We start from the raw sequence: 16482 nt of genomic DNA on the forward strand, positions 1-16482 counted from the left end.
GAAACCCCATCTCTACAAAAAATACAAAATATTAGCCAGGTGTGGTGGTGCGTGCCTGTAGCCCCAGTTACTTTGTAGGGTGAGGTGGGAAGATTGCTTGAGCCCAGGAGGTTGTGGTGAACCGAGATCGCGCCACTGTACTTAAGCCTGGGTGACAGAGTGTGACCCTGTCTCAAAACAAAAAGGCCGGGCGTGGTGTCTCACGCCTGTAATTCCAGCACTTTGGGAGGCTGAGGCCCAAAAAAGAAAAGAGAAAAAGAAGAAAAAGATTTCTCATGAAGAAAATTCTGGCCTAGATGGTGTCACTGGTAAAGTTTATCAAACTTATAAGTTAATCAATCATATTCAAATTCATTCATAAAATACAAGTGATGGAAACATTTTCTTTTTTCTTTCTTTTTTTTTTTTTGAGACGGAGTTTCATTCTTGTTGCCCAGACTGGAGTGCAATGGCCCGATATCGGCTCACCGCAACCTCTGCCTCCCTGATTCAAGCGATTCTCGTGCCTCAGCCTCCCGAGTAGCTGAGATTACAGGCGTATGCCACCATGCCCAGCTAATTTTGTATTTTTAGTAGAGACGAGGTTTCAGGCCATTGCATTCCACCCTGGGTGACAGAGTGAGACACCATGTCAAAAAAAACAAACTAGGTTAAAGGAGAAAAATCATGTGATAATTTCAGGAAAAGCTTTTGACAAAATACAATGCAAATTTATGATAAACCCTCAGCTACCTTGGAAACTTTTTTTGAGATGGAGTCTTACTCTGTTGCCCAGGCTGGAGTGCAGTGGCGCGATCTTGGCTCACTACAAGCTCCGCCTCCCGGGTTCACACCATTCTCCTGCCTTAGTCTCCCAAGTAGCTGGGACTACAGGCACCTGCAACCACGCCCAGCTAATTTTTTGTATTTTTAGTAGAGACGGAGTTTCACCGTGTTAGCCAGGCTGGTCTCGATCTCCTGACCTCGTGATCCACGTGCCTCGGCTTCCCAAAGTGCTGGGATTACAGGCGTGAGCCACTGCGCCCGGCCAGAAGCTGTTTTACCAGAAAAAAATTTAACAAAAGCTTACAACCAACATCACAATTAATGATGAAATACCTCACAAGATCAAGAATAAGACAAGGATATCTATTGACATCACTTCACTTAACGTTGTGTTGGTATTCCTACCCAGTGCAGTGAGATGAGAAAAAGAAATACAGGCCAGGCATGGTGACTCACGCCTGTAATCCCAGAACTTTGGGAGGCTGAGACGGGCAGATCACTTGAGGCCAGGAGTTCAAGACCAGCCTGGCAAACATGGCTAAACCCCATCTCTACTAAAAATACAAAAATTATTTGGTCATGTTGGTGGGCACCTGTAATCCCAGCTACTCAGGAGGCTGAGGCAGGAGAATCACTTGAACCTCTGGGTCAGAAGTTACAGTGAGCAGAGATTGCACCACTGCACTCCAGCCTGGGAGACGGAACGAGACTATATCTAAAAAAGAAAAGAAAAGAAAAGAAATACAAGATGTATAAATTGGAAAGGAAGAAGTAAAACTGTCTCTTTTCCCCTCACACAAATAACATACGTATACAGAAAATCATAAAGAATCTAGAAAAAATTACTAGAACTAGTAAGTGAATTTAACAGAATATAAAGTCAATGTACAGAATCAGTTGTATTTCTACACTGATATACATTGAATTTTTCAGAGGAAGATAATCCAGTGGTATTAAGTCCAAGGCTAGCTGAGAAACCCCATGGTGTCATTAGTTATCTAAATTTCTTCTGTCTTTTCTGCCATCCTAGAGTGTGGTCTCATTCTTCAACATCACCTCATGTTCTGTGACAGCTTCTGAAACTTAAGCTATCAGAGTCATACTCCAGGCTGGAATTTGGAGTAAAACAAAACACACATACACACACACACACACATACTTTTTTAGCTATTTTAGCTCTTTTAGAAGATCCTTCTTTTTTTTTTTTTTGAAACGGAGTCTAGCTTTGTCACCCTTGCTAGAGTGCAGTGGTGCGATCTCAGCTCACCGCAGCCTTGAACTCTCAGGTTCAAGTGATTCTCCTGCCTCAACCTCCCAAGTAGATGGGATTAGAGGCACCTGCCACCACGCCCGGCTAATTTTTGTATTTTTAGTAGAGACAGAGTTTCACTATGTTGGTCAGGCTGGTCTCAAACTCCTGACCTCAGGTGATCCACCCACCTCAGCCTCCCAAAGTGCTGGGATTTACAGGTGTGAGCCACAGCACCTGGCCAAAAAGATCCTTCTTGAAAGTTTCATATGCCACTTTCACTTAGAGACTTAAGTCACATGGCCATATAGAGAAATGTAGACTTTATTATATGTAGTATTCTATTCAGTTAAATAACCAGGATCTCACTTAAGGATAAAGGAGGGAATCGATGTTGGGATAGACAGCATTCTCAGATAGATCCCCTTCTACTTAGCCCTCTTAGATTTGCCAGCATAGAAAAGAAAATTCCACAATAGTAGCTTCAACAAAATCAAAGTTTTTCTTTTGTTTTTTCTGTTACTTAAAGGTATTCCTGGGGAAATATCTCTCAAAAAGCCAAGAATGGTTGTGTTAGGAATATGCTATATTTTTGTATTTGGTTAGTAAGTGCTGAGAGAGGGTGGGATGTTTTGCTTTCCTTCAGCATTATCTTTTACAAGCAGCTATATATGTCCTGTTAACCCTTGTTCTTCCTCAGAGACAATGGACCTCAGATAGCCTATGTTCGGGACTTCAAAGCAAAGGTTCAGTATTTCCGATTCTGGTGTCAGGTTAGTGTTGGAATTGTATCTCTGTACTCCCTTTCCTTTGTTGTGTTGCTTGTATTACACAGTGATTGTGAAAATACTTAACTCACAGAAAACCAGGTAAAACGGGAAGCATTAGAATCTCTTTCGTCTATTTTTAGAGCAAATTAATAGATTTATCAATTAGATCATTTGTGACTTTGGTTGTTCAGAAAATTAAACCTCATGTAATCCCAGCACTTGGGGAGGCTGAGGTGGGCAGATCACTTGAGCTCAGGAGTTCAGGACCAGTCTGGGCAACACATTGAGGCCTTATCTCTGTAAATATATATATACATATATATATTTCTTTTAAGAAGAAAATTAAACTTGAGACCATCTGAATAAGCAAACATTGTCACTTTTTCCCAGTACCCATTACTTTCAGATTGCAGAAATCTTCAAATATAAGTTAAAGCATTTTCTGATATAATTGTAACCAGCTACTCTATTTTTTTTTTTTTTTTTTGAGACGGAGTCTGGCTTTGTCGCCCGGGCTGGAGTGCAGTGGCCGGATCTCAGCTCACTGCAAGCTCCGCCTCCCGGGTTTACGCCATTCTCCTGCCTCAGCCTCCCGAGTAGCTGGGACTACAGGCGCCCGCCACCTTGCCCGGCTAGTTTTTTGTATTTTTTAGTAGAGACGGAGTTTCACCGTGTTAGCCAGGATGGTCTCGATCTCCTGACCTCGTGATCCGCCCGTCTCGGCCTCCCAAAGTGCTAGGATTACAGGCTTGAGCCACCGCGCCCGGCCTCTATTTTGATTTGTTATTTTTTCTGAGACAGGGTCTCACTCTGTCACCCAGGCTAGAGTGCATTGGTGCCATCATGGCTTACTGCAGCCTTGACCTACTGGGCTCAAGTGATCCTCTTTATTTTATTTTATTTTATTTTTTTTTTTTTTGAGACGGAGTCTCGCTGTGTCGCCCAGGCTGGAATGCAGTGGCGCGATCTCGGCTCACTGCAAGCTCCGCCTCCCGGGTTCACGCCATTCTCCTGACTCAGCCTCCGAGTAGCTGGGACTACAGGCGCCCGCCACCACACCCAGCTAGTTTTTTTTGTATTTTTAGTAGAGACGGGGTTTCACCATGTTAGCCAGGATGGTCTCGATCTCCTGACCTCATGATCCACCCGTCTCGGCCTCCCAAAGTGCTGGGATTACAGGCTTGAGCCATCGCACCCGGCCTCAAGTGATCCTCTTGCCTCAGCCTTCTCACTAGCTGATACTACAGATGCACTCCACCACAGCTGGCTAATTCTTGGTAGAGACAGGGTGCCCTTATGTTGCCTAGGCTGGTTTTGAACTCCTGGACTCAAATTATCCTGCTGCCTCACCTTCCCCAAGTGCTAGGATTGTGGGCGTGAGCCAGCATGCCCGGACACCAGCCATTTTTATATCTATCATTTGTTATAAATGACTTTGATAGATATATACATGTTCATACATACATGAACATATTCATACATAGATGTTATATTCAGTGTTTTTTTCAGATGTGATCAACTATTTCTGATGCATAGATATTTACTGGAATGAATGATTTTTTATGAGTTCTAAATGAATGCCCTAGTCAAAGTTATTATGATGAATATTTTTACAATTGAAACTTGTAATTAACTGGACCCATGGAAGCAAGAAGAATCTGGATTAACTATTGGAAAATAAGATTAAGTAAAGATTTATTTGATACATTATTAAGTAAGCAGTGTGCATATGAGATCAATCTTGTGGTTCTTCTGTTTTCATGTATTAAGCTATAATTAGCATGAATACTCACCGATGCATTGGTAAATGTTATTGAATATAAATTTACATTCATAGTCTACTTGTTTCTGTAAGCAAAGATAAAAGTAAATAAAACTTTCCCCTTTTGATTTTTTGATAGGCTGTTTTAATGATGAGAGTTGACTTAAGTCATTCTTCTATTTCAGCAACTGGCCATGCCACAGCACATAAAGATTACAGTGACAAGGAAAACATTATTTGAGGATTCCTTTCAACAGGTACTGTTTCATTCTCTCAATAATTTTTGCCCTGGCTGCTAGCTTAGGACCAGCTTTTGGTGCTGTCAGTTTAATCTGAACAGTCTGGAACTTCTTGAGTTGAAGTCCTTGAATTTTTCAAGTGTGATCTCCTTGCCAGCCACCTTAGGGCTTAAGAGGTGTGTGTGTGTGTGCGGGCGCGCGCGCGTGCGTGTTTCAGGTTTCTGTTTCTAAACTGGTATGATTTGAAATAAATGCATAGGTAAGATAATAGATTTTTGGTAGCCAAAGGTCTGGAAATACCCATATGAACATTATCAGATTGTAGAAAGGAGAGGGGAAGACTTTTGTTTTTACACTTCAGTATTACTTGGATTTTTGCAATAAGCGTGTGTTACTCTTAACAGGAAAAAAAGTAACTGGTCATTGGTGACAGTATCTAAAAAAAGATATATATGAGTTTTCAGAAGTAGTCAGCAGATTTTTTCACTTGTCTTCAGAACTTGAGTTAATTTACTCTCTGGGCACATGGCTCATGCCTGTAATCCCAGCACTTTGGGAGGCTGAGGCGGGTGGATCATCTGAGGTCAGGAGTTTGAGACCAACCTGGCCAACATGGTGAAACCTTGTTTCTATTAAAAATATAAAAATTAACTGGGCCTGGTGGCCGGTGCCTGTAATCCTGTAAAGCTACTCAGGAGAGTTGGCTGAACCTGCGAGGCGGAGGTTGCAGTGACCTGAGATCATGCCATTGCATTCCAGGCTGGGCAATAAGAGCGAAACTCCATCTCAATAATGAAAAAAAGGAACTTGAATTAATCTACTATTTACCTTTATATTATAGATATCACTAATAACCTACTGCAACTAAATGTTAAAATGATTGTTATATAGAAGGTTAAAATAGTGAAAAAATGTCTTAAAATGTCTTAAAATGAAAACATCTGGTTAGTCCTTGTTTTATATCCAGATGTGGAAGTGATTCTTTATTTTCAAGCACCAGTGATATTGTAGTAACTACAGCTTCAAGAAGTGTGGAATTGAATGCAAAGAGAAAAGAGGTTGAGACAGTTGGTAGTAGCTGGCTGTTTGCTTTCAGAATCAGTTTTGTTCATTTCCTAATGGAACTTCAATTATTGACATTAAAGGAAAAAGCCAATTGGCATCCTGCTATATAGGAGCAGAAAGCTTTTTAGTGGGAACTGGAGCTTTATTGAGGCCATTTAGAGAATTATGAATCATCCCCTTGATCTGATGTAAGTGTCAAAGGCCATTCCCCACTCTAGTCCTTGCCCATTTCTAATTTTATGTTCATAACCACCCTTTTATCAATCTTTTGGACGAGTTTCTTGAAACAACTTGCTTACCAATCTTACCTGTACTGGAAAGATGCAAAACATTAAACTGTTCCTTTATCTTTTGACTTTGAAACCTGAAGTCTTTTGCAAAATAACAGACTAGATGGTTCTAAAACAGTTTTTAAAAATGTCACCCTAGATTTGACATCCATCAAATAACTGGGTAATAAAAATATGAGAGAACAATTTGATTGCTTAAAGGTAACAAAACTAATTGCAAAATTAGCATCAGATTTTCTTTGGATAGCTGTTGGATAAAATGGCTCTGGATAGTGTTTCGTCTGTTAACATAGCACAACTGGTTATGGGGTAAAGTACAGGAGAAAACATTTTTTTTTCCTTCATATTAGACATATTTTAAAAGGAATTATTTAAAGATAGTTTTAACTTTGTGACAGTTCTCATTTGCATTGCTGTATACCTAGCCTATACTATTTGTAGAATAGTGGGCATAAACATGTACGTATGTCTAAGCATTGAATTTTTTTATGTTACATCTGGGATTTTCTGGCTTGATTGGGATATGAATTCATAAATGTGATAGTTTTGTGGGGGAACTGAGAGAACTTGGCATAAACAGGTTACTTACTGATCCTCTCTGGATATTTAAATGTGAGAATTCATTCTTACCACTCAATAAAGTAAAGGCATTATATCAACTTCTTCCTTTCCAGGTTCTTCTGTATTTTTTTCTAAGAGTAATTGATATATGCAGTGCTATGCACACGCAATTTTGGTCAAATAATTAGTTTTATGTGGCAGGAAACCAAATGATCTATTCGCTGTAGCTCAGTAACGTACCATCCTTCAAATATGAAGATGATCCTATTAACCACCTATAGTGGGACACAAAATTTGAGTAGTTTTTCTAGGTATTTATAGGTTGCCACTGAGAATGAGTTTCTGACGTTAACTGGGTCTCTCTGCAGCTACTGTTTTTCATTTCTCGGTTAGCCAGTTAGCTGTTATGTGTACCTTTGGCTATGAATCAAAACCAAACCTAACAAAACCACAAAAACCCCATCTACCCTCTGACCATGCCCATCTATGTTCTAAGTAATTGATATAAGCAACATTGTAAGTCAATAGTAGCATCATTAAAAATAAAATCATGGCCGGGTGTGGTGGCTCAGGTCTGTAATCTCAGCACTTTGGGAGGCCGAGGCCAGTGGATGACCTGAGGTCAGGAGTTTGACACCAGCCTGGCCAACATGGGGAAACCCCGTCTCTACTGAAAATACAAAATTAGCCGGGCGTGGTGGTGCACACCTGTAGTTCCAGCTACTCAGGAGGCTAAGGCAGGAGAATTGCTTGAACCTGGGAGGCGGAAGAGGTGCAATAAGCTGAAATTGCACCATTGCTCTCCAACCTGGGCAATAAGAGCGAGACTCTGTCTAAAAATAAATAAATAAATAAAATCACATGTTTTATATAAAGTATATAAAAATATAGATGTGTATAATAATAAAATATTATTAAATGTTACTATAACGTATTTTCTGAATGTGTGGTTTTGATTAGACCATGAACTCCTTTCTATGTCATGAGGGATTTGAATTACCTACAATGAAGGAGATGTCAAACGTAGAAGTGGTAGACAGTGTTTCAATGACTTTTTTCACCAATTATTTTACTTTATTGTTTCTTAGATAATGAGCCTCAGTCCCCAAGATCTGCGAAGACGTTTGTGGGTGATTTTTCCAGGAGAAGAAGGTTTAGATTATGGAGGTGTAGCAAGGTAGTGATAATATGAATACTCAGAACTTAGTTCCTTTCCTCCAAAGGTACCATTGCACTTCACTTGCAAGTATTATTTTCTCAATCTTATATTTTAGGAAAATGAAGTATGTCAAATTATTATACCTTTATTATACTATAGCTACAGAATTTCCAAAAACATTTAATTCAGCACTTTCTGTGTCATGTACAGCTGATTGATTTCACCCACATCACTCATTTAATCTTCAGGGTAACCTTGTGATAGAGAATTTTATAGGATAATGAAGAGGCTTAGAGACTCATCTAAGGCACATCATAAATTGTAGAGCCTGGATGCAAGCTTTGTACCATCTAACCAGTAACCAGTGTTCAGTCTACCACCTCTCATATCTGTTCCACAGAAAACACAAGGCCTTATAATGATCAGGTCATTTTCCCGACCACAGATTACTGATACAGGTAATAGTTACTCAGTTTCCAACTGAGATTAGTATATTTGTCATGAAAATATAAAAAATTGTACAAAATAGGAGTTGAAAGTCTTAATTCTGCTTTCTTCTTATTGGAGCTTGAAATCAAACCCTAGAAGATAGTCTCTAATGAGAATTGCTTTGCTTATTCCATAATAATATATCACCCCAGGTTAAAAATTTGCATAGAGGTGGCATTGTGCAAAGACAAGGACTTTGGGGTCAAGCCCGGGTTTGAATCTTTTTCTACTCCCAATGTTGGGAGTGTGAGGTTGAGCAAATATTTTCATCTGTAAAATAAGAATAGTAATATCTACATTTCTAGGATTATTGTGAAGAGTAGAAATATTGTTTATTAATAACGACCTAGTTCAGAGCCTGTGTCTTTGTGTGCACACTAACTAGTGGCTACTTTTTAGTAGTTCTTATTTATATTATGTTTCTGAGTTTAAATAAAATTATTTCAAAATATATGATATAATCATAGATAAATAACAAATATGAGTAGAAATATGTAATTTTGTATAAATTAAAGGCAATCGAAGAGGAGAGCAATCATTTATTCCTAATAAGAAAATCAACTAGCAATATTAAAGTGTGTCACGAGATACACTTATCAGAAGAGGCCATTAACTAACAGGAAAAGAGATCCAGATTACAGGCTTATGCCACATGTATTACCCCAGATCACCCATGTTACATAGTTTTAGTAACCATAATCTTATGTTAATATTGGTTCGTATTTTCACAATATTTGACTTAGAGTCTCAGCATTTTTCTAATATGTGAGTGGCTGGAATTATGTGCTTTACTGCCTCTGTGAAATTTTCATATTGATTTAACGTGTAGGGAGTAGTGGCACTTGACGGGGATTATTATGGGACTTAGTAATAGATGGAATATTAGATTGATTTCAGCCACTCACATGGGTGAATGGTGAATTTTAAATTTGCCTATGAATAGTATTTCATTGATTCTAAGACCAGTATTTTCATGTTATAATATCTCTGAAATTAAGATATATCGCAGGTAAAATTAGGAAAATGTTTTCTTAGATTCTTTGAAATGTAATAATGTATATATTACCATCTACCAGAGATGGTGTATACTACCAACTCTGTGAAATAGATGTGAGTTTGAACAGAAGCAATAAAAATCAACATGAGATTAGAAAACTATCACTAGCTGAGGGGTATAGATCCCTGAGAACTTTATAACACTGTTCTTTGATTTGTTGACATGGTAACCTGCAAGATTTTTCATAGTAAATTTTCTTTTGATTTCAGAGAATGGTTCTTTCTTTTGTCACATGAAGTGTTGAACCCAATGTATTGCCTGTTTGAATATGCAGGGAAGGATAACTACTGCTTGCAGATAAACCCCGCTTCTTACATCAATCCAGATCACCTGAAATATTTTCGTTTTATTGGCAGATTTATTGCCATGGTAAGTGCAGGTCAAGAATTATGTTTACTTTGCTTACTCAGCAATACTAAATTTTCTCTTAGGTGCCATAACAGATCATACGAGAGAAAGGGAAGTGATTTTGTTTTGTTTTTTATTTTTGAGACAGAGTCTTGCTCTGTCACCCAGGCTGGAGTGCAGTGACACAATCTTGGCTCACTGCAACCTCTGCCTCCTGAGCTCAATCAGTCCTCCTGCCTCAGCCTCCCAAGTAGCTGGGATTACAGGTGTGCACCACCATACTCGGCTAATTTTTGTATTTTTAGTAGAGATGGGGTTTTGCCATGTTGACCAGGCTGGTCTTGAATTCCTGACCTCAGGTAATCCACCCACCTCAGCCTCCCAAAGTGCTGGGATTACAGGTGTAAGCCACCGGGCCCAGCCAGGGAAGTGTTTTTTTGAGACAAAGTTTCACTTTTGTTGCCCGGGCTGGAGTGCAGTGGCGTGATCTCGGCTCACCACAACCTCCACCTCTCAGGTTCAAGCAATTCTCCTGCCTCAGCATCCTGAGTAGCTGGGATTACAAGGATGTGCCACCACGCCTGGCTAATTTTTGTGTTTTTAGTAGAGATGGGGTTTCTCCATGTTGGTCGTTATAGTCTTGAACTTCTGACCTCAGGTGATCCACCCACCTCGGCCTCCCAAATTGCTGGGATTACAGGCGTGAGCCACCATGCCCGACCCAGGGAAGTGTTTTTAAATGAAGAATTCATTTAACATATTCAAATAAAATGATTATTGTACAATTATTTTAAGCAGTCTTGTTTCCTTTTTTCATAGGCTCTGTTCCATGGGAAAATCATAGACACAAGTTTTTCTTTACCATTCTATAAGCGTATCTTGAGCAAACCAGTTGGACTCAAGGATTTAGAATCTATTGATCCAGAATTTTACAATTCTCTCATCTGGGTTAAGTAAGTTTCTTTTTCCATGTAATTTATTAAAATATAGTTTATATGCATTCCATGTAGTATTGATAACCTATGCAAACTGTAAGCACATAATTGGTTTATTGTATTTAAATGATCTATATATCAAACCTGCCTTTTTATTCAATATGATAAATTTTACAAAAATATACCGAAGATCTTTGGCAATAATATGATGACCTTAGAATAGAATCTTATTTCTTCTTATTTTGATGTTATAACTTAATTATTTAAGAACATGGGCCTTTAGTTAAAGACTTATAAATTATGATTGAATTGGTGGATATAACAGAGAGTGCTAATTTCATTTGTGCAGAGAAAACAATATTGAGGAATGTGGTTTGGAAATGTACTTCTCCGTTGACAAAGAAATTCTAGGTGAAATTAAGAGTCATGATCTGAAACCTAATGGTGGCAATATTCTTGTAACAGAAGAAAATAAAGAGGAATACATCAGGTGAGAGTGCTCCTTTTCACATTTCACTTTTTGTTTGACTACAGCGTATTGATAATTGCTTACTAATACTAATGGAGAGTTATCTCTAAAAATAATATTTGTCTTTGTACTAATCAATATCCTATGTAGGCAGTCATTTTTCATTTCTAAAAAGTTTTTTTTTCAAAAAGTGTTTTTAAAAGAGTTTAAGGATAAAAGTCATGCAGGATTACTCTTTTAAATATCAATTCTGTAACTACGCTGTATAACAAGTCATTAAAAAGAATCTCAAATATATATGCAGATATTTTCACAGGGAATATTGTAAGGTGTATTAATCCACTTTCCCGCTGCTGATAAAGACATACCCAAGACTAGCCAATTTACAAAAGAAAGAGGTTTAATGGACTTACAGTTTCACGAGGCTGGGGAGGCCTCACACTCACGGTGGAAGGCAAGGAGGGGCAAGTCACATCTTACATGGATGGCAGCAGGCAAAGAGAGAGCTTGTACAGGGAAACTCCTGTTTTTAAAACCTCATCATTGGCCGGGCACGGTGGCTCACGCCTGTAATCCCAGCACTTTGGAAGACCAAGGCAGGCAGATCACGAAGTCAGGAGATTGACACCATCCTGGCCAATATGGTGAAACCCCGTCTCTACTAAAAATACAAAAATTAGCTGGGTGTGGTGGCATGTGCCAGTAATCCCAGCTACTAGGGAGGCAGAGGCAGGAGAATGGCTTGAACCCAGGAGGCGGAGTTTGCAGTGAGCCAAGATAGCACCACTGCACTCCAGCCTGATGACAGAGCGAGACTCCGTCTAAAAAAAAAAAAATGACCATATCATATCTTGTGAGACATATTCACTGTCATGCAAACAGCATGGGAAAGACCCACCCTCATGATTCAGTTATCTCCCACTGATTCTCTCTCACAACACGTGGGAATTATGGGAGCTACAAGATGAGATTTGGGTGAGGACACAGAGCCAAACCATATCATTCTGCCCCTGGCGCCTCCCAAATCTCATGTGTTCACATTTCAAAACTAATCATGCCTTCTCAACAGTCCCCCAAAGTCTTAACTCATTTCAGCATTAACTCAAAAGCCCACAGTCCAAAGTCTCATCTGGGACAAGGAAGTCCCTTCCACCTATGAGCCTGTAAAATTAAAAGCAACTTTGTTACTTCTTACATATACTGGGGGATAACAGGCATTGGGTAAATACAGCCATTCCAAATGGGAGAAATTGACCAAAACAAAGGAGCTGCATGTAATATCCTATGTACAGGCCTCATGCAGATTTTGAAATCCAGCAGGGCAGTCAAATCTTCAAGCTCCAAAATGATCTCTTTTGACTCCATGTCTTACATGCACGTCACCCTGATGTAAGAGGTAGCCTCCCATGGCATTGGCAACATTGCCCTTGTGGCTTTGCAGGGTATAGCCTCCCACCAGCTGCTTTCATGGGCTGGCGTTGAGTGTCTGTGGTTTTTCCAGTCTCATGATGCAAGCTGTTGGTGGATATACCATTCTGGGGTCTGGAGGACGGTTGCCCCCTTCTCACAGCTCCACTTGGCAGTGCCCCAGTAGGGACTCTGTATGGGCCCCCAACTTCACATTTCCCCTTCGCACTGTCCTAGCAGAGGTTCTCTGTGAGTGCTCTGCCCCTGCAGCAGAATTTTGCTTGGGCATCTAGGCGTTTCCGTATGCCTTCTGAAATCTAGATGGAGGTTCCCAAACCTCAATTTTTGCCTTCTGTGCACCCTCAGGCTCAACACCATGTGGAAGCTGCTAAGTCTTGGGGCTTCCACCCTCTGAAGCAACAGCCTGGGCTGTACCTTGGTCCCTTTTAGTCACACTGGAGCGGCTTGGAAACAGGGCACCAAGTCCCCAGAGGGCACACAGCATGGGGACCCTGGGCCCGGCCCACAAAACCATTTTTTCCTCCTAGGCCTACAGGCTTGTGATAGGAGGGGCTGCCATGACGACCTCTGATGTGCCCTGTAGACATTTTCCCCAGTGTTTTGGGGATTAACATTCGGGTCCTCATTACTTATACAAATTTCTGCAGCCAGCTTGAATTTCTCCTCAGAAAATGAGATTTTCTTTTCTATTGCGTTGTCAGGCTGCAAATTTTCCAAACTTTTATGCCCTGCTTCCCTTACAAAACTGAATGCCTTTAACAGCACCAAGTCTCCTATTGAATGCTTTGCTGCGTAGAAATTTATTCCACCAGATACCCTAAATCATCTCTCTCAAGTACAAAGTTCCACCAGCCTCTAGCACAGGGGCAAAATGCTGCCAGTCTCTTTGCTAAAACATACCGAGAGTCACCTTTGCTCTGTTTCCCAAAAAGTTTCTCATTTTCATCTGAGAACACCTCAGCCTGAACTTTTTTGTCCATATTGCCGTCAGCATTTTGGTCAAAGCTATTCAACAAGTCTGTAGGAAGTTCCAAACTTTCCCACGTTTTCCTGTCTTCTTCTGAGCCATCCAAACTGTTCCACCTCTGCCTGCTACCCTTCTGAGTAGCTGGGACTGTACTAAAGTTGCATCCACGTTTTCAGGTATCTTCAGCAGCACCCTGCTCCTGGTAACAATTTACTGTTACCACGCTGCTGATAAGATGTACCCGAGAGTGGACCATTTACAAAAGAAAGAGTTTTAATGGACTTAACAGTTCCACATGGCTGGGGAGGCCTCATAATCATGGTGGAAGGCAAGAAGGAGCAAGTCATATCTTACATGAATGGCAGCAGGCAAAGAGAGAGCTTGTCCTGGGAAACTCTCGTTTTAAAACCATTAGATCTTGTGAGACTTATTCACTATAATGAGAACAACACGGGAAAGACCTGTCCCCATGATTCAGTTATCTCCCACTGGTTCTCTCCCATAACACATGGGAATTATGGGAGCTACAAGATGAGATTTGGGTGGGGACACAGAGCCAAACCATATCATAAGGTTGGGTAAAATTATAATTAAAATGAAGTTTTATAGTATATCCTTTCTAATTATTTCCATTGGTTCATATTTCTAGTCTCAAGAGCTAATAGTTCATTCATACCTTCTCAATAGCAATTCTTTCCAATCAGGGTTAAATTTTGCATATCTACTTCTTAAGTTCCAGGTTCTGCATTTCTTGCCTGGGTTTTCCCTCCATGATTGAAAGTACACTGTTTAACACAGTGAACAGTCATTATTTGTTGGAAAACAATCTATCCTTTTAAAAGTTTATTTTGAAATATCCTTTTAAAATGTAGTCAGTTTGTTTTTGTCAGTTCTCCAGTTTTTTTGTTATGATATGTCTAGATTTTTTTATGACATATATAGCATTCCAGAGAGGTAATGATTCAAGATTCCAAGTAACCAAGGATGTACTATGTTCCTCAATAGTTTTGTTGCTGGTGATATAACATTTTAAGATAATGGGCAGCTAAAAAGATTTTTAGTATCTGCTTCAATAATGGCTTGCTTAAAATTTCAGAGTTTGGGGGGTTTTTAGTATTTTTTAAGAAGTATAATTTCCTTAGAGTAAAATGCACTGATCTTAAGTGTACATGTTGAATTTTGACAAATATATGTATCAGCCCAAATGTGAGCATTTTATGGATAGAAGTTGTGCTAGATCACTCATTTAATTACCAATTCTGTAAACACTATTCCATATAGCACCATGTCCATGTAAACATGACCCAAATTGTGGAACTTTTTTTTTCTATTCTGGACCCCATAAGGGGCCAATATACACCTCCCTTCTCCCAGCCCCAGAGGTAGGTAACCATTTCTGTTTAGTTCTATTTCTATAACTGTTTCTGATCTTAAATTTCCTAAAATGGAATCATAGAGTATGTAGTCTTATATCTAGCTTTTAGTGTCTGATTTTTTCTTTTATTTGGTGTTTGTGAGATTCAGCCATATTGTTTATATCAGTATTTTATTCCTTTTTATTGCTGAGAAATATTCCATGCTGTTTATATCTCAAAATTTGTTTATCCATTCTGTTAGTGATAAATGTTTTGGTTGTTTCCCAGTCTGGGGCTATTATGAGTAAAGCTGCTATAAACATTCTTGTGGTGTCTTTTTGTGGACATATTTTTCTTTAGTAAATACCTAGGAGTGAAATCGCTGGGAAGGTGTTTGACTTTATTAGAAACTGCCAAAGTTTCCCAAAGTGTTTTTGCCATTTTACAGTCCTACTAGCAATATTTGAAAGTTGCCTCACGTTCTTGCCAATTCATCATTATCAGTAGTATTTCGTGGTTTTAATTTCCATTTTTTCCTTGACTAATAGCGTTGAGTACGTTTTTCTGTGCATATTCATCATTTGTAGCTCTTCTTTTCTGATGTGTATATCCAAATCTTTTATGCATTCTAAAATTGGGTTGTCTTTTTATTTGTGATTGTAGGAGTTCTTAAATATTTCAGATCATTGATTTTAGAAACTTTTCTGTTTCCCTTCTTCCCTCCCTCTCCCTCCGTCATCTTACCTTTTCCTCCTGAGTAGCTGGAACTGTAGGCACAAGCCACCGTGCCCAGCAAATTTTTTGGTTGTTTTTATTTTTGTAGAAATGTGGTCTTGCTATTTTGCACAGGCTGGTCTCAGACTCCTTGCCTCAAGCTGTCCTCCCACATTCTGTTTTCTAATATAAGGACTTAAAGCTGCAGATTTCCAACTAAGTATTTATGTATCCTCACAATTTATTTATTTATTTATTTTTTTGAGATGGAGTCTCACTCTGTTGCCCAGGTTGGAGTGTAGTGGTAGAGTCATGGCTCACTGTAGCCTCAACCTCCTGAGCTCCAGATATCCTCCTACCTCAGCCTCCCAAGTAGCTGGAACCACAGGCATGTGCTGCCATGCCTGGCTAACTTACTTATTTATTGTAGGAGATGGGTCTCAATATGTTGCCCAGGCTGGTCTCAAACTCCTGGATTCAAACGATCCTCCCCCCTTTGTCTCCCAAAGTGCTGGAATTATAGGCATGAGCCACCTCATCCAGCCCACAAATTTTTTTTTTTTTTGAATTAAAAATTATGTTTATTTGGAAAATATATATTTTTTAATTTATTTATTATTATTATACTTTAAGTTGTAGGGTACATGTGCATAACGTGCAGGTTTGTTACATATGTATACTTGTGCCATGTTGGTGTGCTGCACCCATCAACTCGTCATTTACATCAGGTATAACTCCCAATGCAATCCCTCCCCCCACCCCCTCCCCATGATAGGCCCCGGTGTGTGATGTTCCCCTTCCTGAGTCCAAGTGATCTCATTGTTCAGTTCCCACCTATGAGTGAGAACATGCGGTGTTTG

The 16482-nt window shown here is 39.6% G+C and overlaps 1 protein-coding gene across 10 annotated transcripts in view; it reads left to right on the forward strand.

Moving 5' to 3' along the window:
• ITCH (itchy E3 ubiquitin protein ligase) overlaps positions 1-16482 on the forward strand; it is a 139087-nt gene that overhangs the window by 102665 nt on the left and 19940 nt on the right. For all 10 annotated transcript variants that reach the window (XM_031656670.1, XM_031656669.1, XM_003904827.4 and 7 more), the window contains 6 exons: positions 2715-2787; positions 4732-4803; positions 7790-7878; positions 9616-9775; positions 10574-10707; positions 11039-11179. In XM_031656670.1, the coding sequence (XP_031512530.1) occupies positions 2715-2787; positions 4732-4803; positions 7790-7878; positions 9616-9775; positions 10574-10707; positions 11039-11179 (669 nt within the window). The remainder of the gene's footprint in view (positions 1-2714; positions 2788-4731; positions 4804-7789; positions 7879-9615; positions 9776-10573; positions 10708-11038; positions 11180-16482) is intronic.

The sequence above is a fragment of the Papio anubis genome, chromosome 16, assembly GCF_008728515.1.
Source record: "Papio anubis isolate 15944 chromosome 16, Panubis1.0, whole genome shotgun sequence".
Taxonomy (NCBI): domain Eukaryota; kingdom Metazoa; phylum Chordata; class Mammalia; order Primates; family Cercopithecidae; genus Papio; species Papio anubis.